The sequence below is a fragment of the Chiloscyllium plagiosum genome, unplaced genomic scaffold, assembly GCF_037043375.1.
Source record: "Chiloscyllium plagiosum isolate Xiang-an unplaced genomic scaffold, Cpla_swu_hap1 HiC_scaffold_26, whole genome shotgun sequence".
NCBI classification, from domain to species: domain Eukaryota; kingdom Metazoa; phylum Chordata; class Chondrichthyes; order Orectolobiformes; family Hemiscylliidae; genus Chiloscyllium; species Chiloscyllium plagiosum.
Window position 1 is genome coordinate 34,010,280 of NW_028270164.1, and position 27,252 is coordinate 34,037,531.

The 27,252-nt window shown below is 38.9% G+C and overlaps 1 protein-coding gene across 4 annotated transcripts in view; it reads left to right on the plus strand.

The window, feature by feature from the left end:
* The window catches only part of LOC122563223 (metabotropic glutamate receptor 4-like), a 1,237,105-nt gene that overhangs the window by 1,183,452 nt on the left and 26,401 nt on the right, over positions 1-27,252 (plus strand). The window contains exon 11 of one of the 4 annotated variants that reach the window (XM_043716804.2): positions 5,088-5,124. The exons of the other annotated variants lie outside the window; for them this stretch is intronic. Within the exon in view, the coding sequence (XP_043572739.1) occupies positions 5,088-5,095 (8 nt within the window). The 3' untranslated portion in view covers positions 5,096-5,124. The remainder of the gene's footprint in view (positions 1-5,087; positions 5,125-27,252) is intronic. 4 annotated transcript variants of the gene reach the window in all.

Here is a 27,252-nt window from a genome sequence, read left to right on the forward strand (position 1 = left end):
CCAACTACCTAGAGCAGTCTGTCAAAAAATATCAAAGAAAATACAAGATATTCAGTGGAATAGTAACTGCTGTAGGGTACTTACTCTTATCAGGATCATTTAGTGTTCAGTAAATAATGTGCAAGTACGCGATATATTGGAGCAGGTATTCTTCAAAACTGGACATGAACTCAGCGGTTTTCGGACAGACAGTGCTACTTTTATTATTTTATGCTCAGAAATATTCCACCTTGCTGACGATAGTTGCTTGTGATGGAATTGACTGTTACTTTACAGGACTAGGCACTTAAAGTGAGAATGTTCCCCTGCAACATATTACACATGCATCTTTACTCCACTTGGTGAATGGATACTTTGAGCTCCTTGTCATCAAACTAAAACAGACATACTCTTCTTGACTGCATTTTCCTCTGCTGGAATCTCTAGTCTACTTTCTCCACTGGTACAGAGGGATAATGATATCCTCAAACCATTTAAGGGTGTTGTGTTTATCTTTTGGTAGATCAGTGTCTGTGTGTGCAAAATGCCTGATGTACAATAGTTTCACACTGAAGAAAGCCCTTTAACCTTTAATGCCTACACTGATTTTTTTGCTTGAGCTATCTCACTAGCCCCACTCCCCTGTTGTTTCCCCATAGTACTATGAAATATTTTTCCCTTCAAGATATTTATCCAAGTTTCCTTGAGAAATCATTGCTAACGCTGTTTCTGTCATCCTTTAAGACAATGCCTTCCAGATTATAATAATTTATTTTTATAATCAAACATAACATAAACTATTCTTGTTTTAAAAAATAAACAAGCAAAAGTTTATGCATTTGTACAGCATCTTCAAAGAACTTAATTAATTATCCCAATAGGAATCTTGATGCTTCTCTGAATAGGGGATGTAGCAGTATAAAGCTATTCCTATTTTAGCTCTTCCTCTGAGTTCCCCAAAAAATTATGTCCTTAACAGAAATCACTTTTCCATAACAAAACATGTTAAAATTAGGGTACATTCCTGACCTGTAATTTGTACATCAAAAACCTATTGACTGCCTTGGACCTAACCGGGGGATGTGGTGGGATGTTCTTTTGAGGGTCAGTGCAAACTAGATTGGCCAAATGGCCTCTATCTGCAGTGTTGGTATTCTATGATTCTATGTAAATCATATACTCAATGCTCCAGATAGGCTCTCATGTTCACAACATGAATAGATATTGTGACAGTCATAATGGAAAATCTAATTATGGTAAAAAGGAGTAAAATCAAAATACAAAAACAAATTGGAGAATTCGAGGTGTAATCATAATGTCATTATATTGTGATTCAGAATCACAGACAAATATTCTGGGGACATGGATTCAAATCCCACCATGGGAGAAGGGGAAATTTTAATTCACTAAAGATCTGGAGTTAACAGCTAGCCTAATGACAATCATGTGACCATTGTCAATTGTCATTGACCATTCTTACTTTCTGCCCAAAGTGACTCCAAATCCATAATAAGGTGGTTGATTGTTAATGGCCCTCTGGAACATAACAAGTCACCCTATTCAAGGGCAATTAGTGATGGGCAATGAATGCTAGTCCGGCCTGGTATGCCCATATCTCATGCAGGCGTGGAAAACAAAAGGAGAATGAATCAGAAATTGAAAATTCAAAAGCTGACCCTTGACCTATCAGATTGGTTAATAAAAGGTTAGATAATATCATATTTTACTTCTATAAAAATATCAATGTGACTTAAGAGAATCAGTAATCAATTTATAGGAAGAGGTTTGGATACTCATGATGTTAATGGTTGGGATTACATTACCTATTATGCTTACACACAATCCAGAGGGATGAGCTCAAATAAGGGAAGCAAATTATCAAAGCCTGTTCTTTTTTCAGAAATTTCATTTACTTATTTCATTTCCACAAATGTAGTAACAAACAATATGTTCAATTTTTAAAACATAACTTAAGGATGTCAACACTATATCACAAAGCAATGTGAAATTATTGATCTTCCAATTGGTTGGATATAATTTCGAGTAGGTTGGGTGAACATGGCAAAGGGCCACAGAATAGGAAAGCAAAAGATGAGGTTTCAATAATCAGAGAGAAACAAATGGTTGTCTGATGGAGAATAAATGAAGGGGTGATCAAATCATGATAAAAGAGATTGGGAATGAAAGTGAGCAATTAAACAAATGGGAATGAAAAGAGAGCATGGAAAGAGATCAATAATAAAGATAGAAAAATTATATTGTTGCATTGTGTTTTTATCTTGGATTAATGAATTCCCTAAAACAGAACAGCAGGAAAATTGCACTGATTTTACCTCAGGGAATCAGATACATGTAGAAAAGTAAAACAAAAGTGTGATATAATAAATGGTAAGTCTATACATGGATTATTAAGTAGTCATGTTAACAATACCAACCTGTTTCTGTGTGCACTGTTTCTTTCTCTAGCCTATTTATCTAAATCTAAAGATTGTGACTATTATTACTCTTAAAGATGTAGCATTATACTGTCATTTAAAAAAAAGGTTTTAATGAATGCTTTGATGTAAAATGTGATTTTGATGTTTACAGTAAAATGTGTTGCATCAGAAAACCTAAACTTTGTACACTGAGGTAATATTCCATTTTAGTTTGCTACTTTCTGTATCAGAAGTCAGATGACACCAGATTATACATTCTGTGTGACAGTGCAATGAAGAAAGGCTTGCTGTTTCTAGAAGCTGAAGATAATGAGCGAGAGAAAGTTTGCTCCCCAGGATGAGCTGGTTGCACAAGAGGAAGGGATGCAGGACAGGGCAGCCAGTAGCCAGAGAAAAGAAGAGTACACATTTGAGAGCCCAATTTTACTAATATCAAATCTTTACTTCACAAATTATCAGCCTGTTCTCTCCCTGTACCCCTGTGGAAATCTCAGTGTCAGAGTTCTACAGATTTCAACAACAACAGAACTTGCATTTATGGCATATATAGGTTTCACAGATAAAAATTTAGGACCGTGTCACAATAAAGAGCCATTGGGATAAGTGATCAAATGCCTGTTCAAAGAGGGAGGTTCTGAAGAATGATTAATGAGACAAAAGACTGAAGACTTGGCTTCCAATGGTGGTATGAAATAAATTGGGGATCTGCAAGATGCCTGAACAGGAGAAGGCTCAAATCTGAGGGTTTTAAGCAAAAGTCAACGTTTCATCAAGTATCAACCAAGTCCTGAAAAGGGAGAACAATACAGAAATAACCACAAATTTTTGTTCGTAGAAATTACTGTTAGCTTCCAGCTGTGTGCCACTTCAACACATCACCATGTTACCTGTTTTCAAGTTGCTGCAGCGACCCAGTGACGCTCAGTGCAAGCTGGAAGAATAGAACCTTATTTTCTGCTTGGAGACCCTTTCGCCTTCTGGACTCAATATCGAGTTCAATAATTTTAGGGCCTAAGCACTATCTTCCATGTCCTTACCCCAACCCCACATACCAGGCTTTGTCATCGCATGAGCTGCTACCACAGACAACAAATTGTCAGCCACTAATTGTCCAAATTAGCAGCTACATTCCTTTGTTTGCTCAACTATTGTTCTGCCATCACTCTCTGGGCTCCATCTCCATCTGTCATTTACTCATTCCCCCCCCCCCCCCCCCCACACACTATCTTTATCATTTCTACCAACTTTTTGCTGGCTACAATCAGTTCTGAAGAAGGGTCACTGGACCTGAAATGTTAACTTTGCTTTCTCTTCACAAATGCTGCCAGACCTGCACACTTTTTCCAACAATTTTCAGAATCCGTAATTCTTTGTTTTAGACAGGATAGATACAGGAAGGATGTTCCCAATGACAAGGGGAGTTCAGAACTAGGGGTTACAACCTAAGAATTGTTCGTAGAATATTTAGGACTGAGATGAGGAGAAATTTCTTCACCCAGTGTGTGTCGAAGAATATGGAATTCACTACCTCAGAAAGCAGTCAATGCCAAAATGTTGAATCAGTTCAAAAAGGAGTTGGATATGTTACTGGGGCTAAAGGGATCAAAGGATATGGGGGAGAAGCAGGAACAGTCTATTGAGATGAATGATCACCCAAGCTTGAAGGGCTCAATGGCTTAGTCCACTTCCTATTTTCTAGACATTTCTATTTAAGTGCCATTAGTGCTCTTGTGCCTAAAAATGGTAAATGTTGAGTACCTCCTTGAAGGCTTTACCATCATATAAACATGAGAACATACAAAATAAAAACAAGTGTAGGCCATTCAGCCCATCAAGCCTGTCTCGCTATTCAGTGAGATCATGGCTGACATGGATTCCGCATTTTCAGCTGCTCCAAAAAATTTCATTGCCGTACAAAAATCTCTCTATTCCGCCTTAAAAATATTCACTGACCCTGTCTCCACTTTCTGAGGCAGAGTGATCCAAAGGCCTCCAAGTGTATCACATTGTTGGAAAATTGCCTTACTAATAAATTTGATTTGGTTACATGGTCAGTCATATGAAACGTGCTATATTCGACTAAAGAACTAGTGTACAAGATTGCAAAGAGTCAGCTTGTGCTGGAAATGGTTTGCAATTGAACTCTGTAAAACTTTTGTGATACTTTCTCTGATTTTGGGTGAGATGATTGGTAAAGCTATTGGAATTTGCAAACCAAAGACCATTGTATTAGAATTTTTACTTCAATTAGAAGCCTGACTTAATTATATTTTGTTGCATACTTACGTTCCTTCTAAATTGCTGATAATTTTTTTTACAAGCTTTTTATTATTCAGACATTTTTTCAATCCTCTTCTAAGGAGTAACATAGGTTTGTGCTGTCAGTGAAGCCTCAACTCATTGTGAGCATATAGGTGCATGCAATTCTCAATTTTTAGATCATTAATAAAGCAATAGTATGTACCTCAAGCATTTTCAGCAGGCAACAAGGCACATCCTGGACATGCAAAAGTCAAAGCATTATTACTCAATAGAGTTCTTATACAATTTAACATATAGGTACATTCCTCAGTTTAGATTGCATTATAAAAGCAACCGTTGCTAATATAGCTCCTGTGTTTATAGAACTCATAAAATACTAACTTCTTTCTTAACAATTTCTTCATGCAGTACCTTGAGGATTCTAATTGCAAACCATCCAGTCCAGGTATTTAATTTTCTCAGTTTATTCATGGCATATGGTAACCTCTGCTTATAATATAAAAAATATATTAGAAACATGCCTCCAGACAACTCCTGATTTTTAATGGCAACTTTTATTTCGCTGGTGTGATCCCAACCATTAACATCATGTTACTTGTACCTGTAATCCATCAAAATGAGTTAAGCTAATGTAAAAGGTTAAGGGGCCAAGTCCTGCTTTTATGCCTGTTTGAAATACGTCATGAGGAAAACTTGTCTCAAATTAATAACTGTTGATGATTTCCACTCATTTATTATTTTATGAGCTTACAAAGACTCTTCTCTTTTAAAATTAAGTATCAATAGGGTGTTAATAGACATCTTTTAAAATAGTTTTAAGTTTCCAAAAAATAAAATACACCACTATAATTATCCAGTAGTTCTGTGTTGGCATTTTAAATCATTTTCAATTTTAAATCAATTTTCAATGATTTAAGATCAGGTTATCCACAGCAAATGAACCAGTCATACTTATTAAAACACTATTTGTGCAAGAAATGCATTTCAGTTCTATTAATAATATTAGTCTAATTAACATATCACTCTTTGATGCAAACTTTTCATTCAGAATATCTGATTTGAAAATACTGCTTGATCGTATGGCTTAAAGGTTTGTGATTATGCAAATAAGTTGGATATGACTTGTGCAAACCTGCCCAATTTTGGGGACATCTTACTCCCAAGTTGATGGTTGTGACTGAAGCAGATACATTTTGCTACCTGATGTGTGTCTATGTTAATAACTGATCTCTTTTTTTCAACTCCAGTCCCACATTCCCATTGATTTAATTGGGAAGCAGCAACTGGAAAATCAAATAGCTGAAAATTTCTCAGATGAAGTAAATTTAAATTTGCAAAGGAAACCTTCATAAATCGATCAGGTCTTCCTTATAAAATACTCACTGCATATCTTATGCAACAGAACAATAGAAAGATCTTAGTTTGCTCAGAAACTAAATTAATAAAAAACAACTTTTACTAATTTCAAGTTTGATGCAAAATGTTACCTTTGATGATATATTGTTGAAGAAGGAGGAATTAAAATAAAACTGTCAAGGAGCAAAATGCAATAGCTGGTAAAGAAGGAGGTGAACTAAAAGGAGGTGAAATTGCTTGCAGTTCGTGTATGATTTAACAATTACAGAAGTTCAGTCTAGTGCAGTTACCATTTTCATATCAAATACAAGCAAAGTAATATCAAAAAGGTGTGTTCAGTCAGTTTCTAGTTTTCCATGTGTACTGTATGGGAAATATAATGAGGATAAAAAGATTATATTTGGTCCATCAATCAGATGCTGGTTCTTTGACATAGATATTCATTTATGTTTACTCTCCTATTTTCTCCTTACAGCCTTGCAAATATTTTCTTTGAAAGCATGTATCAGATTTACTTTTGAACATTATATTGGATTTACTGCCACCGTGTTATCATGCTATGCATTCCATGCGTAATAAGAATTTTTCATCTCATAAGCAGTTCTTTTGCCAATTATGTTAAATCTGTGTCCACTATTCTGTTAAAGGAATCAATTTCTGTCCACCTTCAATGTGAATATCTCTCTGAATTCTGAATGCCTCTCATAAACTTCCTCTTAGCTTTCTCTGCTGGAAGGAGTGTCAGCTTCTCTCTCTAGTTTTGGGTATCATTCATATCCATCTCCTAGATTCCCTTTACAAGGCACTTGAGTAGGACGAGTTTTCTTTTTGCCAAATATTCTTGTCAATGGAAGCATAGTTGATTTTTAAAGAAAATTCAGAATGTTCTTGCAACAAAATGCAGAAGCTCACAATAGTCCATTTCTTTTGATGGGCGGGTTTCTGGACAAAGCTGAGGTAAATTATGCAGTGAGGATTATTTTCATGTTTCTGATTTTATATTTGATGCATATATCTTTTAAACTTTAAAAATCTAAAGAAGGATTCCCTGCTGTAAACTCACCTGTTTGACCTGTAAGTATCTAAAGGCTTTACTAACATAGCAGATAAAAATCGGAAGCAAAGCGAAGCAAAGTCAATGTTTCTATTTGAATGATTCTACTTTAGAGCCAATATGATAGATGTTGCACCTCTGGCTTGTAATGAGCATATACCTCCTGTCTGCTATATCAGAGACTGAACGGGGCAATTTGCAGAGATAATGGTTATCTTGGCCACTAGCAAGAGAGCTGCTGAGAGACCCAGGCTGCATGCTCCAGGAAGACCCACTAGTATTACATGCCAATGAACCAGTTGAGAGGAACTGTTTTTGGGGGGATCAGGACCCTTGGGAGGAAGAAGTCCTGCTTTTCAAGAGCTACTGTCTTATTTGGGAGTGAACAGCTTTGTGAAACAATAGCATGACCAGAGAATTGGTAGCTGCTTCAAATGGTCCTGCGTCGCAGAATATGAATGAAATATCTTTGAAGCACTTTACCTACACTGTTATGAACTTAGTTTCAAAGACGCAGGCCAGAAGTGTATGATGGTATTAAATGTTTTGTGGCATGAGGGTCATGAGATGAGGGAAGAGGGTTTGCGAATCAGGAGCAACATGTGGGTCTCAGCATGGCCCTCTCTTCCCATTGTCAGTTCTATTCATTCGGCTCTGGGTGTCTTTAAACAAGGGATCTCCCTGGGAAATCCTTAAGCAGCCTGCACAGTCGTCCTCCCCACAATTTAATACTACCACCCAGTACGAGGCCTTTAATTGTACATAAATTGACCATTAAAGGCCTCGGTTTAGTTCATGAGCCTTCTCAGCACAAACATAATTGTGCTGGAGGCAGGAAGATGGCAGGATCTCCATCAGCCACCATGCTGCCCAAATAAATTCCGTCCCCACTACCATACATAGAATGGGGGGAATATAAAATACCACTTGAAGGATTTCATTAATGCCTGTTTTTCTAGACTTATCTGGTTGAAATGTACAAGGTGGTTAGTAAATGTCTTCAAATTACTTAAGAGGTGTACCTTCTACTGTTACCATATTAATTGTTCAAAATGGTCAGAGACATTATAATACTGTATGTCATCTTGGATCCTATAGTCTTCTTCAGTTGGCATGATGAGATATTATTACCAGAATCCATTCAGCAAGACACCCAAAAAGCAGTTTTATTGGATAGTCATGTTATGCTGTGGAGATCCCTTCATTTAAAAGAAATTAAGTTCTATTGTGATACCTTTACAATTATATCTATGTCAGCATGGAATTAATTACAGCTTTTAAGGCTGACATTTGTTAAACCATTACTTATCAGCTTCACAAATGTGAATAGAGAATCATTGAAGCATTGAATTCACATTACAATAACTTTGGTTTCAAAGTCAGGTGGTGTAACAGTTCAATCAAGAGATTATCCTTTGTTTTATAAATTGGCCTTTGAGAGTTGCCAAGATCAGGTGAAGATCTCCAGAATTAATGCATTTTCTTTGCAAAGATTTCCATCTGTCATTTCTATGTCTTGATTCAAGATTAGGAATCTACTAACTGATAACTTAATGAAGGACTCCAGAAAATAAGGAACAACAGAAATTGAAATGAAAACATCAGAATAAATCAATACTTTATTTTGCCACAGTGTCTTTGTCATCCCTGATTGTTCTTGTTCTGTCCCGTCAATGCTGCATATGTTAATGAGCCAGCTGGTGCAGTCCAGACATGCCAAGTCACTGCACACAGACTGTTCAAGAAATCAAACTGCACAGTTTAGGGGATTCCATTTACAATTACATTTCTACAATTACACACGTGCAGTCCAGACATGCCAAGTCACTGCACACAGACTGTTCAAGAAATCAAACTGCACAGTTTTAGGGGATTCCATTTACAATTACATTTCTACTCCAGTTATGGTGCTTAGTCCTTCCACGTTATTGGATTCTGAATCAGTATGGTATGCTCTGATCCATATCCAAGTTATCAGGCCCTGAATTTTAGTTGTTGTTTAGTTGCTGTCACCAATAAGGCCAGCATTATTGCCCATCAAAAGTGTCCTTGATAAAATTGGCATGGAACTGTCTTCCTAACCACTGCATCTCAAGTGGTGCCGAGTCTCCCACAGTGCTGTGAGATAGGAAATTCCAAGATTTTAGACCAGTAATTAGAAACCCTACAGTGTGGAAACAGGCCCTTCAGCCCAACAAGCCCACACCGACCCTCCAAAGACCAATCCACCTAGACCCATTCCCCTATCCTATATTTACTCCTGACTAATGTTACATATCCCTGACTAACCTACATAACCCTGAACACTATGGGCAATTTAGCATGCCAGTTCACCTAACCTGCACATCTTTGGATTGTGGGAGGAAACTGGGGCACCCAGAAGAAACCCACGCAGACACAGGGAGAATGTGCAAACTCCACACAGTCACCTGAGGCTGGAATCAAATCCGGGTCCGTGGCGCTGTGAGGCAGCAGTGCTAACTACTGAGCCACCGTGCAACTATTCATGCCAATTTTGTCATGGACATGTTGAATGGGCAATAATAAAGGAATACTGATGTATTTCCAAGTCACAATGGTATGTGACCTGGACAGGAACATAGGCAAATTGTTACCAAGGACCTGCTGCTTTTGTTCTTCAAGGCAGTAGAAGTCTTACCTTTAGAAGATAATATTGAGGAAGGCTAAGTGAGTTGTGATTCATCTTGTAGCAGGTACAGACTGTAACCAAGGTCGATAGTCACAGGTGAGGTGTCAGAAGACTGGAGGTTGGCTAACGTGGTGCCACTGTTTAAGAAAGGGGGGTAAGGATAAGCCAGGGAACTATAGACCAGTGAGCCTGATGTCAGTGGTGGGCAATTTGTTGGAGGGAATCCTGAGGGACAAGGTGTACGTGTATTTGGAAACGCAAGGACTGATTAAGGATAGTCAACATGGCGTTGTGCGTGGGAAATCATGTCTCACAAACTTGACTGAGTTTTTTTGAAGAAGTAACAAAGAGGATTAATGAGGGTAGAACGGTAGATGTGATCTATATGGACTTCAGTAAGGCGTTCAACAAGGTTCCCCATGGGAGACTGGTTAGCAAGGTTAGAACTCACGGAATACAGGGAGAACTAGCCATTTGGATACAGAACTGGCTCAAAGGTAGCAGACAGAGGGTGGTGGTGGAGGGTTGTTTTTCAGACTGGAGGCCTGTGACAAGTGGAGTGCCACAAGGATCGGTGCTGGGTCCACTATTTTTGTTATTTACATAAATGAGCATAAGAGGTACAGTTAGTAAGTTTGCAGATGACACCAAAATTGGAGGTGTAATGGACAGTGAAGAGGGTTACCTCAGATTACAACAGGATCTTGACCGGATGGGCCAATGGACTGAGAAATGGCAGATGGAATTTAATTCAGATAAATGTGAGGTGCTGCATTTTGGGAAGGCAAATCTTACCAGGACTTATATACCTAATGGTAAGGTCCTAGGGAGTGTAGCTGAACAAAGAGACCTTGGAGTGCAGGTTCATAGTTACTTGAAAGTGGAGTCGCAGGTAGATAGGATAGTGAAGAAGGCGTTTGGTATGCTTTCCTGTATTAGTCAGAGTATTGAGTGCAGGAGTTGGGAGGTCATGTTGTGGCTGTACAGGACATTGGTTAGGCCACTGTTAGAATATTGTGTGCAATTCTGGTCTCCTTCCTATCGGAAAGATGTTGTGAAACTTGAAAGGATTCAGAAAAGATTTCCAAGGATGTTGCCATGGTTGGAAGATTTGAGCTATAGGGAGAGGCTAAAGAGGCTGGGGCTGTTTTCTCTGGAGCATTGGAGGCTGAGGGGTGATCTTCTAGAGGTTTACAAAATTATGAGGGGCATGGATAGGGTAAATGGACAAAGTCTTTTCCCTGGGGTGGGGGAGTCCAGAACTGGAGGGCATAGGTTTAGGATGAGAGGGAAAGATATAAAAGAGACCTAAGAGGCAACTTTTTCACGCAGAGGGTGGTACGGGTATGGAATGAGCTGCCAGAGGAAGTGGTGGAGGCTGGTACAATTGCACCATTTAAAAGGCATTTGGATGGGTATGTGAATAGGAAGGATTTGGAGGAGTATGGGCCGGGTGCTGGCAGGTGGGACTGGATTGGGTTGGGATATCTGGTCGGCATGGACGAGTTGGACCGAAGGCTCTGTTTCCGTGCTGTACATCTCTATGATTCTATGACTGTATGGAGGGTATTCATGTAGAGAAGCAGTCATCCAAACTAGTGGAGAAATTTCACCACACTCCTGATTTGTACGTTGTAAATGGTGAAGAGACATTGGAAAGCCAAGAGGTGACTCATTTGTTATGAAATATCCATTCTCTGACTTGCTCTTTTAACCATAACATTTAGATAGCTGGCCTAACTACTTTCTGGTCAATGACCTTCAGGATGTTCATGCTTGCTATTGAATGCCAGTCTATCTCTCGTTCAGTCATTACCTGACACATGTGAGACTTGGATGTTGTGTATTGTTTATTGGATTTTATATTGTCAAATACTTACTGCATGTAAATGGGCTGCTTCGTTATCTGAGGTATTGTGAGTGGAACTGAACATTTGGTAAGCATCAGTGAACATCCCCACTTTTGATCTTATGATAGAGGGACAATAGTTGATGATCGTTATGTCTAGGACACTGATTTGAGAAACCAGTGATGCAGTGCTGTCCTGGGGCTGAGATGACTGACCTCCAACAGCCACAGCAATTTCTATGTATGCTAGGTTTGATATCTGCGTTTGTATTGGTCTTTTCTATCAAGATTATTATAATTTGGTTATAATGTAATATCAATCAGCCCTGATGTGTGCAATCTATCTTTGACAGTACATAGCTGAAAATGTGTTGCTGGAAAAGTGCAGCAGGTCAGGCAGTATCCAAGGAACAGGAGAATCGATGTTTCGGGCATAAGCCCTTCTTCTTTGACAGTACATAGTTTTACTAAATGGTTAAGCAGCTTATTAGTATCTGGAAATATATGGAAATAATCATCAGAACATTCGAAGAAGAGTCATTGGAAACAAAATGCTAACTCTCTTTTGCTCTCCTCAGATGCTGTGGTTTTTCTAACATTTTCTGCTTTTGTTTCAGATTTCTATCAACTGGAATATTTTTCTGTTATTCACATCGATTGTTGGGTTGTACCTGCTGGGAGGGAATACTTAATTCATGAGGTACTCAGTATGACTGGACGATGCACAGAAACAGCTTTCAGCTTGATGGGAGACATATTGCTCATGAATACATCATAAATTCATCTTTTAGGAAAGAAAGTAGTATCTTGATCCAATTCACGAGTGAACAACTAACCTAATCATACTATTAAAACCCTTCGCTCATTTTAATGACAAAACAAAAGTGAATCCATTGCCAAATTAATTATTAGATTCTGTCTGGGAGGAAACCAAGATAGAATGGAAAATATGTTTTCACAATGTGTGAAAAATTCCATTTCGCATTGGAGAGCGATATTTATCTGACAATGCTTAGTAAAGCAATTATCAGAAGCTGGGTATTTGATCACTGACTCAAATCATGGACCTTTAGCAATTCTGATTCCAAATCACATAGCAATCTCCCTGCAGATGTAATTACAGCTATATTCAGTGGCTAGATTCACCATCTGCTCAAGTATGCAGGTTTTTTAAATGCTAGTTTCCTATTTTGAAATTGGATTAAAAATGTTTTATTTCTTTTATACAGTACTCCAAAATAGTCCAGAAAATCATGACTTTACAGTAATTTCAGAAGAGAGATACCTTGAGACTTAGAATTCATTAATATTTGCATCATCACACTACAGCCTCTGATTGTTCAAAGTAACAAACCAGAAAGCTCACTACTTGAGTGACTGTGAATGTGTAATAGCTTGAAAGTACACTGCAACTTTAATATAGAAAGATGTCCTAAAGTGTGAAAAGGCATTGTCAAACAAAGAGTGAGATCAAGCTAGATGAGGAGCTGCTTAAGACTGATGAGCAAAAGATTCCTCAAAGAGGAAGGTTTAAGATACATCTTAAGAAAGATAAAAGAGGTGGAGAGATGTGAAGTGGTACACAACAGCAACAATTTCTACTTCTAATGCATCTTTAGTGAAACCAGAATGTTCCAAAGCAATTCACAGGAGCTGTTGTTGTTAAAACAAATCAAAACTACCTTGAACCACATACAACGTTAATAGGGCCAAATCTTCTGAGGAGTCAGAATGCCGACCCACTCTTTTGTACTTACCCAGCCCTAGAGCTCAGTGTTTCTTTCTGGAATTGTGGAGATGGCACCAAGATCTTGATTGAATCCCATAGACACTTTGACAAGCCTAGAGAAAAGGTAAACTGCGAAAGGAAAGTGAGGATGACTTGACCAAATCTCCTCAAAATATATTAAAAGGATAGCCCAGACCCCATACTTTTCTTATTTTTAAAAACAAGTGTAAGATGACATGTTCCAGATGCAATCTGATTGGTCAAACTACCAGGCTTGAAGCAAAACACTTTATTCTTACACTATAATTAAAATACATACAAAATAAGCATGAAAAATTAGCTTAATTGTAACTATCAAAATACTTAAGATATATGGTATGCTAATGACCACTGATTAGCTGTTCCAACATAGTAACATCCCAAAACAATATCCTTGGCAGAGGCAAATTCAGTAAATATATTGTCTCACATGCAATATTTCTCCAGTCCAAGGGAAAACGACATCAAGAAAAAATTCTGAGAGAGGGAGAGAACTCAAGCATTTTGCTGTAGCAGGGACAGATGTATAGCAGCTTCCAAACCTCAACAGCTACTGTAAGCTAAAACTAAAATCCTGGTTCTGTGGGAGCTTGACCCCACCCATTCATGCTACTTCTATTGTTCCAACTAAAAAACCCCAAGGTCTCACAAGTTGTTTACCTGATTGGCTTGAAACAGACTGCTCTTACCCTCTCATTAAAAGAAAAGGACAAAATACACCACTTAAATCCATAGTATCATCAATATATGGAGATATACAGGTATATGAGAGGGCAGGGCAGCAGTTTGGGGAATTAAAGTGTAGGGTAGCCAATAGGAGCATGACAGGGTACAGTAGCAGGTTGCTAGGTGAAGGTGTAGGGTTGCAGGTTGATCGGCGATGGAGAGTTTGGAAGGTGGATGTTGGGTGAAGGTTAGAATGGCTGGTTGGTGGGTGCAGGGTTAAGGTAACAGGTGAATTGGTGATGGAGAGTGTGGCGGGTAGGTGAGTAAGGGTGTAGAGTGGGAGATAATGAGGTGAAGGATTAGTGTGGCAGGTAAGACAAGCCTATGTTTCAGCCCAAAACATCGACTTTCCTGCTCCTCAGATGCTTTCTGACATGCTGTTGCTTTTAACCAGTAAGTCATTGACCATATAATTTGAGGAACAGTTACACTCTTGTGAGGTAAGGGGGAAGGATGACAAGTAGGTGAGTAACGTAAGTAGGGTGGATTTTGTGTGTGTGTGTGTGTGTGTGTGTGTGTGTGTGTGTGTGTGTGTGTGTGTGTGTGTGTGTGTGTGTGTGTGTGTGTGTGTGTGTGTGTGTGTGTGTGTGTGTGTGTGTGTGTGTGTGTGTGTGTGTGTACACGCTTGTCAAGTATGTACGGTAAGTCAGGTAAGTGGAGTCCGGATCAGGTCAGATTTGGACTTTTGGAATGAGTTATATATTTGCCCAGGAGTTATGACATGTATCAGAAGCCTCCCTAGCATTCCACTCTAACTTAGAATTGTCAACTTTTTTAAAGGGTTCCAGGAGCTGCATGTCATCCTTCCCCTTCACCTACCTATCTGCCAAACTAGGACACAGTAAGTACTGTAGATCCTGGAAGTCAGAGTCAATGGATGTGAAGCTCGTGGGTTTCCTCCGGGTGCTCCGGTTTCTTCCCACAGTCCAAAGATGTGCAGGTCAGGTGAATTGGCCATGCTAAATTGCCCCTAGTGTAAGGTGAAGGGGTAAATGTAAGGGTATGGGTGGAATGCGCTTCGGCGGGTCAGTGTGGACTTGTTGGGCCGGAGGGCCTGTTTCCACACTGTAAGTAATCTAATCTAATAATTGCTATCAGATGTTTAAACATCCCAGGAAATTATTTTGTAGTCAGTATTCAGCATATCAGAGTAGTATCATAACTTAATTAGTAGGATTGGTCTGAATGCAAGCTGGAGACTCGATATTCTAGACTGATGGTTTAGATGACCAAAGGCTTGGAAAAGGAGGTTGGTTTTTACAAGTGTCTTCAAGGAGGCAAATGAGGTAGTAAGGTGATCGGGCAGTGAGGGATGTGTACAACATGAAAATCATTCAGCAATAAGTCACTGTATTGGTTTGTGGAGTTGTGACCAGTTAGAGATGACAAAAAGTCAATCAGCCTGATAATGATCTGAATAGCTGTAGAGGGGCTGAACAGCTTGTAGCTGTAAACAATACAGCCAGAAGCATTCAGCCCTCCAGAAGAGGAGCTAGTAGGTTTTTCTGCAGTAGAAAATAGCTGAAACCTAAAGAAAACCAGTTATTTCTTTTCCTTCACCAGTTGCTGTAAGCTGTTGCTTTTAACCAGTAAGTCATTGACCATATAATTTGAGGAACAGTCACACTCTTGTGAGGTAAGAGGTCAAATGGTGCGAGAGTTTCATTTAGCTGAGTTATATGGCAACAATTCATAGTTGCTTAAATGTGGTATGAATCTATTTATAAGTAATGAACCGTAGTTCTTGTTAAGTACAGAAATCCAGTCCATGTTTTCTATTAGCTTGGGTCCACCTGACACGTAAAATGATAAGATTATCAACTTTTGTGATGACTTCAGGTATAGCAAGGTTTGATGTCCAGAATGTAACCCCAGTCAGGCGTGACATATTTCCAACATTACAGCAAAAGCTCAGGCCAGCAGAGATCAATGATGAAGGCAAAAAGACCTAAAAATTCTTGAAATAGCCAAAGTGCTGCCAATGTGAGTTCACCCAGTTTTGTGGATAGGTGTGTAGTGATTTATGCTCATCAAAGCCTGGTTAATTGGAAGCTAAAGAGGTGATGGGGTGGCAGAAAAGCTGCCTGATGATAGGAACTCTGCTGCACTCCAACCACTCACCCTCCTTGCTTGCTTTGAATGAATGGCAGCCAAAGACCAACCTCATGATGGGCTCCTCACCACCCATCACCATACCTTTAACTTCCCCATGACAACTCGTGCAGTATTACCTGGGCTGTTCTCTCTTGTTTGTAATTAGCTTATTGAAAGAGTGGGATGAAATCTTCCTATTCAGTTGTTTACTGCTCATTGCTACCAGATATTTCTCAGAACTAAAGGCCTTAGGTTGGCCCTCCAACTTTCAGAGTCCGCTCAGCATCCTGAATAGGATGCAGAACCTGTCTCCATGTCTACTGAGGGTTTGCCAAGCTAAAATTGCAATGAGTGATTATCTTCCATAGGAAGATACATGATGCAGAAACAATCACAGATCCAATGCTTACCTACAAAGCAAAGGTTCAGCATTATACTTTGAACTGCTTAATTAGCTGTTAACTGTTTTCAAATGTTCTGAAGTCATGAGTGGTGGTAAGTAAATGCAAATTATTTTATAAACTTCCTTTTTTGGCTTGGGCTGGTGATTTAAGCAAGGTATGGGAGCTTGTGATTGACACTATAACTTTTACAGTATTGAAGCAGAAATATCCACATGTTTGTTTGAATTATCTATTCATTTGTGGTTTGAAGATTTGGAACACTTTTTATGATGCACCACAGAATTTTAATCATAGCCCATATATTTTTCACTTAAAAAATCTGCCAGGAAATGTCTTTGTTCGCTGTGTTACCTCAACTATACACATTGCTATGTATACATGGATACAATCTGCATATAATTTCCTTAACTGAGCCATTTAGTATCTTTCCTTGTCTTTTTCTGTAGGGATCTTAAATTAACAATCCCTTTTTCTATCCAGCAATGAATCAGATGAGACAAAATATTCTAGTATAACAAAGTGACCCCCACTCCAGCCTATCACCCTCACCTTGACCTCCTTCCACCTATTGCATTTCCAACACCCCTCCCCCAAGTCCCTCCTCCCTACCTTTTATCTTAGCCTGCTGGACACACTTTCCTCATTCCTGAAGAAGGACTTATGCCTGAAACGTCGATTCTCCCGCTCCTTGGATGCTGCCTGACCAGCTGCGCTTTTCCAGCAACACATTTTCAGCTCTGATCTCCAGCATCTGCAGTCCTCACTTTCTCCTACTTCAAAATATTATCTATTAATCATCATGGATATTTTTGTTTGATGTGTCAAATATTTTATGACATCAAGTATAGACTCATTTAACTCAATCTTCATCTGAGATGTCACTATCAAAATGAGATCCAATGTGATCCAAATGATATTTTTAGTGCTTTTCAGACTCAGATGTTTTATGTGATGATTTGCAGACCATGCTTCAGCATGTCCATTTATGCTTTTGTATTAATTGTAGAAAATAGCCGGATATCACAAGGATATCATCTTTCCAAAATGATGATCAAGTCTCATAAGACTGCAATGTTGATCTCCACAGTAACCACCTTTTATTTCAATATTTCCAACTCATGGTGCCTACTTGTCCGGAGAGATGATTGCTCTCTTCTAAATGGATTTGATTATCCAATGATCCTCCTGCCAGCTCAAACTGAGCACTGATGTTCAGTTTTGTTGGATAACCTCCTTCTGTTGTTTCTGTTTTTGCAGTTCACGGGAACATTCAGTTCTTATGATTGACTGTTCCTGATCCAAACTGATGCAGTTAGTCTGGGTTTGTGATTGTGTTGTTGCAAATAAACAAGACAGGATTTCTGTCACTGGTTACTCACTAACAACTGTAAAATCCTTCGATGTCAGAATGTCAAAGTATTAAAATAAATGATTTTCCGAAACATTTTAGTTCTGAAGAAGAGTCGTACGGGATTTTGAAGTGTTGGTTCTGTTTCTGACTCGACCAGAATTGCTGAGATTCTTCAGCACTCTGTGTGTGTGTGTGTTATTGAATTTCTTCTGATTAATCCACCAACACCTCCAAATTTTCCATCATTCTAAAATCCATTTACAAGTGGGCCATTGCGTTATGGCATGAACAGTTATAAAATCATAATATTCTGACAATTATCAAATATGAAAAATATGGTAATATTCTTGGTTCCGGTCTGCAATTGCAATTTTCTTGAGTTTAAAGAACATATATGTCAAAAGTGTTCTATCTGAGCTCAGGAATAATTAATGTGGGTGAAACCAGCATACTGTTTTTATGGCTAAAGTAGGCAAAGTTTACATACAATTTTCAATGCATTTCATGTCTCCTTTTCTAAGTAAATGAGACAATTTGAATATCTTGTTTCCAAAGGTGTAAAGAATAAACTTAAGTAAAGTGAGAACATTCAACTTCACCAACAACGCTACGTCATATTCTAACTTTTCTATTAATCCAACAATGCTCAGTCATGAGGTGAAAAGTGTTGACCAATTTAAAGTAGTTTACTTCACAATATTATCTATTAATCATCATGGGTATTTTTGTTTGATAAGTCAAATATTGTTTGACATCAAGTGTAGACTTATTTAACTCAATCTTCATCTGAGATGTCACTATCAGAATGAGGTCTAATGTGATCCAAATGATATTTTTAGTGCTTTTCAGACTCAGATGTTTTATGTGATGATTTGCAGACCATGCTTCATAGTGTCCATTGATCCTTTTGCATTAATCACAGAAAATAGCTGCATATCACAAGGATATCACCATTCCAAAATGATGATCAAGTCTCATTGTTGATGTATATAACTGAGAGTCTGCTGCAGTCATCAATGACATAAAGCGGGACTCAACAGCTTACAAGATTTCTGAAGATAGATAGTTTAGGCATTTTGAGTGGATCACAAAGGTTTGACATGGTGGTTGTTTGACATTGGAAACACTGATTTTATGCTTCATTTTGTAATCAAGCCCTGTTGCTTGGCCATCTTATCTTAATGTCTGGTAGAACTGATGTCAGCAAGGAATCTTATACCAGATTGTCTGCTGGGTTGAACTTGCATTGCTAACACTCAACAACGAAATTGTTCTTTGTTATTTGAGTGTTCAATAATCTCTTTAATTGGGCATTTGGCTACGTGGATTGTTGAACAGGCCAAGTTGGTTATTCATTCAAGCTTACCAGACATTAAGATAAGATGGCCAAGCAACAGGGATTGATTACAAAATGGAGCATAAAATCAGTGTTTCCAATGTCAAACAACCACCATGTCAAACCTTTGTGATCCACTCAAAATGCCTAAACTATCTATCTTCAGAAATCTTGTAAGCTGTTGAATCCCGCTTTATGTCATTGATGACTGCAGCAGGAAGGGCTTATGCCCGAAACGTCGATTCTCCTGTTCCTTGGATGCTGCCTGACCTGCTGCGCTTTTCCAGCAACACATTTTCAGATTAGAGAATAAGATACCTCATGTGATTGAGAGTGCTTTGTTCTCTGATTGTAAATAATGATAGTATCAGTGATTTGCTTGCCATCGCATTGATTGATTGCCTTGTCTTTCAGGACGAGTGCTGCACCTAAGTGATGCTGAACTTCCCTCTATGATGAGCCGTAGGGTTTCTCAATGTTGAAGTAGATAATTATGCAACTTACTGATGATGGCTGTTTGATCTGGTAAACAGCCTGATTGTGTGATTTAGTCCTGTCCAATTTGGTGGACATTTTTGTCAGATTTCTGAGATAGATAAAGTGGCAGAGTTAGAAATGAAGCGACTACAGTACATGATAAGTCCAATCAGACACCAAACTACATGCCATTTGTAATGCCATGCCTCACTGGGGTAACAAACTAGAAAGGAGAAAGTGAGGACTGCAGATGCTGGAGATCAGAGCTGAAAATCTGTTTCTGGAAAAGTGCAGAAGGTCAGGCAGCATCCAAGGAGCAGGAGAAGCTGAAAATGTGTTGCTGGAAAAGCGCAGCCCTTCCTGAAGAAGGGCTCATGTCCGAAACGTCGATTCTCCTGCTCCTTGGATGCTGCCTGACCTCCTGCACTTTTCCAGCAACATCTTTTCAGCTCTAACAAACTAGAAACCAAGCCCTGCTGTTCCCAGAGCTATCACAAAAGTCAAAGATTCTGTCAAATACAAATATTCCCCATTTCAACTGCTTAGACCCAAGCTACCAAAAAACACAGACTGGGTTTGTGTACTTAGTAAAGTTATGATTTACTACAAATAAATAGATTCTAGTTCCAGATAAAAAAAATCATAAACTGTTAACGTATTATTCTACTATTTATAACTCTACCTCCCTTGTAAAACTCTTTTAAACACACATACAGAAAAAAATAAACATATTGGAGAGGAAATCTAGGAAAATAGATAAATGGTTCAAGGCCACAGAGTTCAATGAGATAACACTTTTGCTTGGCAGTGCTGCTGTTCATCAGTTTCTCTTTGCCAGATAATTTTCACTTCTTTGTCAGAGGTGAAGAGCAACTGGTTCAAAAATTAAACTCTGACTTAGTAATTGAAAGCAACAACTTACAATGAGTCAGACTTGCTTTCTTCAGGTGCTTTCTACTGCAGAGACAACCATTTAATCTTCTGGAGATCTGGAGATGTCTGGCAATATTGTTCACACCCACAAGCTGTTCAGCTACCCAGAACCCCATGATACGAGGCTGAATCTTAGGTGCAATTGAATAATGTGGGCACTGGAGAGATGTTTCACAAAATTGGGTGAAATGGTCATCTTGACCCTAAGATCATCTCGGCAAACCTTCCCACTTTGGTCAAGCAGTATGATGAGATTCTTGCCAGAGAGCACCAAGTTTCAAACTGATGATCTGTATTGCTTGTTAAGCATCATGTTAAGAGCCTAATCCGCCATGGATTGCAATCTTATCAAACACATGACTCTATGACATCATACAAACTAACCATTGGGAACACTCAACATGAAAATCAAAGCAGATACCTGGCAGGTTCAACTCATCTCGAGCTCCAAATTACCTCTGTTCGCCACAGCTAAATTACAGAGCATGTCATGACCCATGAGTCGCAACCTCTTGTACTCTTCCAACATGAGCATTGACGGGGAGCCATCACCACTGCTATGGCCTTGAAATCCTATAGGTAAGAAGCAGGGCACGAGCAATTTGCAGTGCACAGCACTGTCAAGTAGAGTATTAGTAAACAGAGTGGCAGCCCAGTGTGGATCAGGGCTACTCCCTTACTCTCTTAGTCCACATTCATTCACCTAATGTCTACCAACATGCCTGCAGAATGCGAACCTTGCACTGAAAATTGCAGCTGTGCTGTATAGTAGTGCTCAGTTGAGAGTACCCACATAGAGTCATAGAGATGTACAGCGTGGAAACCCGTCCATGCTGACCAGATATCCCAAACCAATCTAGTCCCACCTGCCAGCAGCCAGCCCATATCCCTCCAAATCCTTTCTATTCAAATACTCATCCAAATGCCTCTTAAATGTTGCAATTGTACCAACCTTTACCACTTCCTCTGGCAACTCATTCCATACCTGTACCACCCTCTGTGTGAAAAAATTGCCCCTTAGGTCTCTTTTATTATCTTTCCCCTCTCACCCTAAACCTATGCCCTCTCGTTCTGGACTCCCCGACCCCAGGGAAAAGACTTTGCCTATTTACCCTGTCCATGCCCCTCATAATTTTGTAAACCTATATAAGGTCACCCCTCAGCCTCCGACGCTCCAGGGAAAACAGCCCCAGCCTGTTCAGCCTCTCCCTATAGCTCAAACCCTCCAACCCTGGCAACATCCTTGTAAATCTTTTCTGAAATCTTTCAAGTTTCACAACATCCGTCTTACAGCAGGAAAATCAAAACTGCACACAATATTCCAAAAGTGGCCTAACCCATGTCCTGTACAGCCACAACATGACATCCCAACTCCTGTACTTCATACTCTGACCAATAAAAGAAAGCATACCAAACACTTTCTTCACTATCCTGTTTACCTGCATCTCCACTTTCAAGAAGCTATGAACCTGCACTCTAAGGTCTCTTTGTTCAGCAACACTCACCAGGACCTTACCCATTAAGTGTATAAGTCCTGCTAAAATTTGCTTTTCCAAAATGCAGCACCTCACATTTATCTAAAATAAATCCATCTGCCACTCCTTAGCTCATTGACTCATCTGATCAAGATCTGATTGTACTCTGAGGTAACCTTCTTCGCAGTCCACTACACCTCCAATTTTGTTGTCATCTGCAAATTGACTAACTACACCTCCAAATCCACAATGGACTGCTGGCCTTTATTTCAAAGGGAATGGTGTATAAAAATAGGGAGGCCTTGCTAAAACTATACTAGCACTAGTCAGACTACACTTGAAATACTGTAAAGGGTTCTAGTCCCCTTATCTAAGGAAGTATATACTGCCATAGAAAATAGTCAAGAGAACGTTCATTGGGTTGAGTTTGAATTTTCTTATAAGAGTTTTAGTGAGTCATGTCAATACTCAATAAATTTTAGGAGAATGAGAGGAGAGCTAATTGAAGTAGATCTTAGAGGCTTAAAAGGCAAGATGTGAAGAGGTTGTTTCTCCCTGTGGAAGAGCTAGGACCAGAGAGTCCCTGGATGAAGAAGTCACCATTTAAGAAAGAGATTAAAAGGTATGTTTTCTCTCAAAGTGTAGAAATCTTTGGAAGAATACTGCCTGCAATTACAGTGGATGTATGAAGAAGCTTCATGTACAGAGGAACCTCGATTATCCAAAGGACACGAGTGGGGAATATTTCATTCAATTAATCGAATTCCGGATAATCGAATGCCGTATAACATAGTTTAGCTAAGCTGTTGTTGTAGTTCTGTTCGCCGAGCTGAGAATTTGTGTTGCAGACGTTTCGTCCCCTGTCTAGGTGATATCCTCAGTGCTTGGGAGCCTACTGTGAAGCGCTTCTGTGATGTTTCCTCCGGCGTTTATAGTGATTTGTACCTGCCGCTTCCGGTTGTCAGTTCCAGCTGTCCGCTGCAGTGGCCGGTATATTGGGTCCAGGTCGATGTGCTTATTGATTGAATCTGCGGATGAGTGCCATGCCTCTAGGAATTCCCTGGCTGTTCTCTGTTTGGCTTGACCTATAATAGTAGTGTTGTCCCAGTCGAACTCATGTTGCTTGTCATCTGAGTGTGTGGCTACTAAGGATAGATGGTCATGTCATTTCATGGCTAGTTGGTGTTCATGAATGCAGACCATTAGCTGTCTTCCTGTTTGTCCTATGTAGTGTTTTGTGCAGTCCTTGCATGGGATTTTGTACACTACATTGGTTTTGCTCATGCTGGGTATTGGGTCCTTCGTCCTGGTGAGTTGTTGTCTGAGAGTGGCTGTTGGTTTGTGTGCTGTAATGAGTTCTAGTGGTCGCAGTAGTCTGGCTGTCAGTTCGGAAATGCTCTTGATGCATGGTAGTGTGGCTAGTCCTTTGGGTTGAGGCATGTCATCATTCTGTTGTCTTTCCCTTAGGCATCTGTTGATGAAATTGCGGGGGCATCTGTTTTTGGCGAATACATTGTATAGGTGTTCTTCTTCCTCTTTTTGCAGTTCTGGTGTACTGCAGTGTGTTGTGGCCCTTTTGAACAGTGTCTTGATGCAACTTCTTTTGTGTGTGTTGGGATGGTTGCTTTCACAGTTTAGGACTTGATCTGTGTGTGTGGCTTTCCTGTATGCCTTTGTGGTGAATTCTCCATTCAGTGTTCTCTGTACCATCACGTCTAGGAATGGGAGTTGGTAGTCCTTTTCTTCCTCTCTAGTGAATCGGATTCCTGTGAGTTTGGCATTGATGATCTGATGTGGGTTCTCTATTTCTGTGTTTTTAATGATTACAAAGGTATCATCTACATATCTGACCCATAGTTTGGGTTGAATTTGCGGTAAGACTGTTTGTTCTAACCTTTGCATTACCGCTTCTGCTATGAGTCTAGAGATGGGTGAGCCCATGGGTGTGCCATGATTTGTTCATATATTTGGTTGTTGAATGTGAAGTGTGTTGTGAGGCACAGGTCCAGTAGTTTGAGTATGCAGTCTTTGTTGATAGGTTCCCCATCTTATTGTCTGTTCTGTATGTCCAGCAGGTTGGCTATTGTTTCTCTGGCTAGGGTTTTATCGATAGAGGTGAGCAGTGCCATTACATCGAATGAGACCATAGTTTCTTCCTTGTCTATGTGTATATTTCTGATGATGTCCAAGAATTCCTGTGTTGACTGTATAGAGTGTCTGTTTTTTTGTAGGTTCCTCAGTGTGTGTTGTTTATCCTATTGGTGAGCTGTGGGGTGGGGTCAACCTCCCTCTTTTGGTAGGTGTTGGTATCTGCAAGTAGTTGTTGCGCTTTTTGGATGTAGTCTGCTTTGACCAGGATGACCGTCATTCTGCCTTTGTCTGCTGGTAGTATGATTATGTTCTTATCATTTCTTAATGCTTTTAGTGCTTCCCTCTCCTTGGTGTTGAGGTTATGTGTTTGTCTTTTCCTTGTTATCAGGGGTACAATACTTTGTCTCACTGTTTGTTGTGTCTCTTCTGTCAGTCCATTGTTTCTAAGTGTGCATTCTAGTGCTGTTAGGAAGTCTGCTATCTTGTCTCTGAGTTTAGCTAAGCATTGGGATCGTTCGATCTTGCCGGATAACCCGATATTTGGATAATCGAATGTCGGATATTCAAGGTTCTTCTGTACTGTAATTGCAAACAATACTCTTCTTGGTGAATACTACAGAGGGCTTTAGAATCATTTTCATTAAATATAGTCATAGGAATAAAGCAGGGGATTGGAGTTGAAAGTTATCAGATCAGACATGATTTCATTTAATGGTGGAGCAGACTTCATAAGCCAAATGGCCTACGTTCACTCCTACATCTGATGGTCTTGTTATTGTCTTAAGTACAAAAGATAACATTGTTGATCAATGATTAAGTTTCTCTTTCAAATTTCCTAATTATATTGAAATACAATTATTCCAAGCAGATTTTCTTTTAATCTTCTCAGGTTTCAAAGGAAGTTATTTGTATAAAAAGATTAATTGTATACACGTTGTAAAATCACATAGGGGTTTTAGATAAGACAATCTGAAGATGTATCAAGAACAGTGTACTGCATGATAGTTAGGATATGCTGAGAATTAATGTTGGCACCTGTTCAAGCTTTGACGATCAAATCTTACCTATATCTCACTTACAAACACTCTTAACTCGTGATTTGGTCAGTAATATGCATGGTTAAATGGTAACTTGCTTTTTTAGAAATTTTTCTCTTACTATTCCTGTTTCTTAAATTTTGAGATGAAATGTCATGATAATATTTAATTTATTCACCTAATTCTTAAATGAATAAAACAAGGAACTGTGGTTGGTGGAAATCCGAAACAAAAACAGAAATTACTGAAAAACTCTGTAGGTCTGCTGGCATCTGCAAGGAGGAAGTAGAGTTAATGTTTCATGACCCTTTCTCAGAATCAATAACTAAATCTGTTACTACATTAACTAATGGCTCATTTTCTGCTGATGCTGCATCATGAGCCTTTTTCTTGGTAGTTCCTGACAGTAGTGGTTTGTCACTTTCTTCCACTCTGAGAGGCATGGACATGAGGCAGGTCCCAAGTGCTAAGTGAATGGGAATTGAACCTGTACTGTTGCTGTTGTTCTGAACAACATACAGGACATCGAAACAACTAATTTAACCAATCCCCTTGTTCAGAAATAGACAATGGGTATCGGAGCCCCTGACATTTAAGTTTAAATGATAAATGAACCTTGCTGAAACATTCAGACATCACTAAAAGGCAATCAAGATCAGATGATGTACCAAAAATAAAAACTGGCAGAACAAACTGCATTTTGTCTGCAATTTACCAACGATTCCTTTGAACTAAATTACAGATTCAGAGCTTTCTCATCTTTGTGCTAAACCCAATATCCAATTCTGACATTCAGTCAAACTTGCAAACTTAGACATAAATAAAGGTACAAAGTTCAACAAAAGTTGAAAGATCATGGGCTTTGCTTTCAAAGTTGAAGGACAATGCTTTGCCAATGTGTGGCCAAAATAAAAATGAGAAATTGTGTTCCCCATCTTTGCAGAAAATCTGCATTTTATACTACTTAGCAGAAAATGTAAATAATTTGCATTTTAATGAACATCTGCCAGCTGTTTATAAGGTGGATCTATAAGGGAGTATATTTAAATAGAGCAAATTACATAGCTCAGAAGCTTTGATCTACACCTAAACACTAATTAAAATTCATCCATTATAGCCACAATGTATAGATTGTTACATTATTCAGATAACTACTTTTACAAGCTTATCCTTTGTGTATATAGTAATGCAGAATGTATGCTAGAATTCAAGGTTAAACAATGTGCTTTAATCAACATGAACTAAAAAGTGCCTTGCCAGTGAAATACACTTAATGTATACAATCAAAACTTTCATTTTTCTTCGATACTAATTTATACTTAACATATCTGGTAATGGGGGAAATAAATTCTGATGTGTTAATAATGTGCAATAACTGGAAATACAAGTTCCAATATTAATTGAGTTTGTGCAGCAACGCAAATTAAGCAACATTAACTCAGCAGTTGGTTCTTCAATCTTCTTGATTTTCTTTACCATTGTAGTGAATAAAATTAGATGGAGTGCAGGTTGGGCTTTGATTCACTATTAAATGTTTTACATGGCTGCTGAAGCCAAATCTATATGCCATTGAATTGCGCTGAACTTGTATTTAGACTTATTATATTATCCAATGAGGCACAGGGATTGTTTTAACTACAGTTAAGAATTTTTTTGAAGGTCTTTGTCTCCTTTCTTGGATAGCATTTTGAATTGGAGATCTAGGAGGGAACGTTTAGGAGCTGTAGCCTGTTACTTAACACGCGAGGTACTCTCGCATCAGGGAAGTCCTGGGTTTTTGGTCATTCTCTAGCATTGCAGATCAAGATGGTTTTGTCTAACCTAATCTATCATATTTGCATCAGCATTCAGAGTCAGCATCTGTATTCTCATATTTGGAAGGTTTTCAAACATTTCAGGTGAAAGACCTTAAGTTTCACCAGGGAATTAAAAGACATTTTTAAACACTATTTCCTAAACAAAAAACAAACAC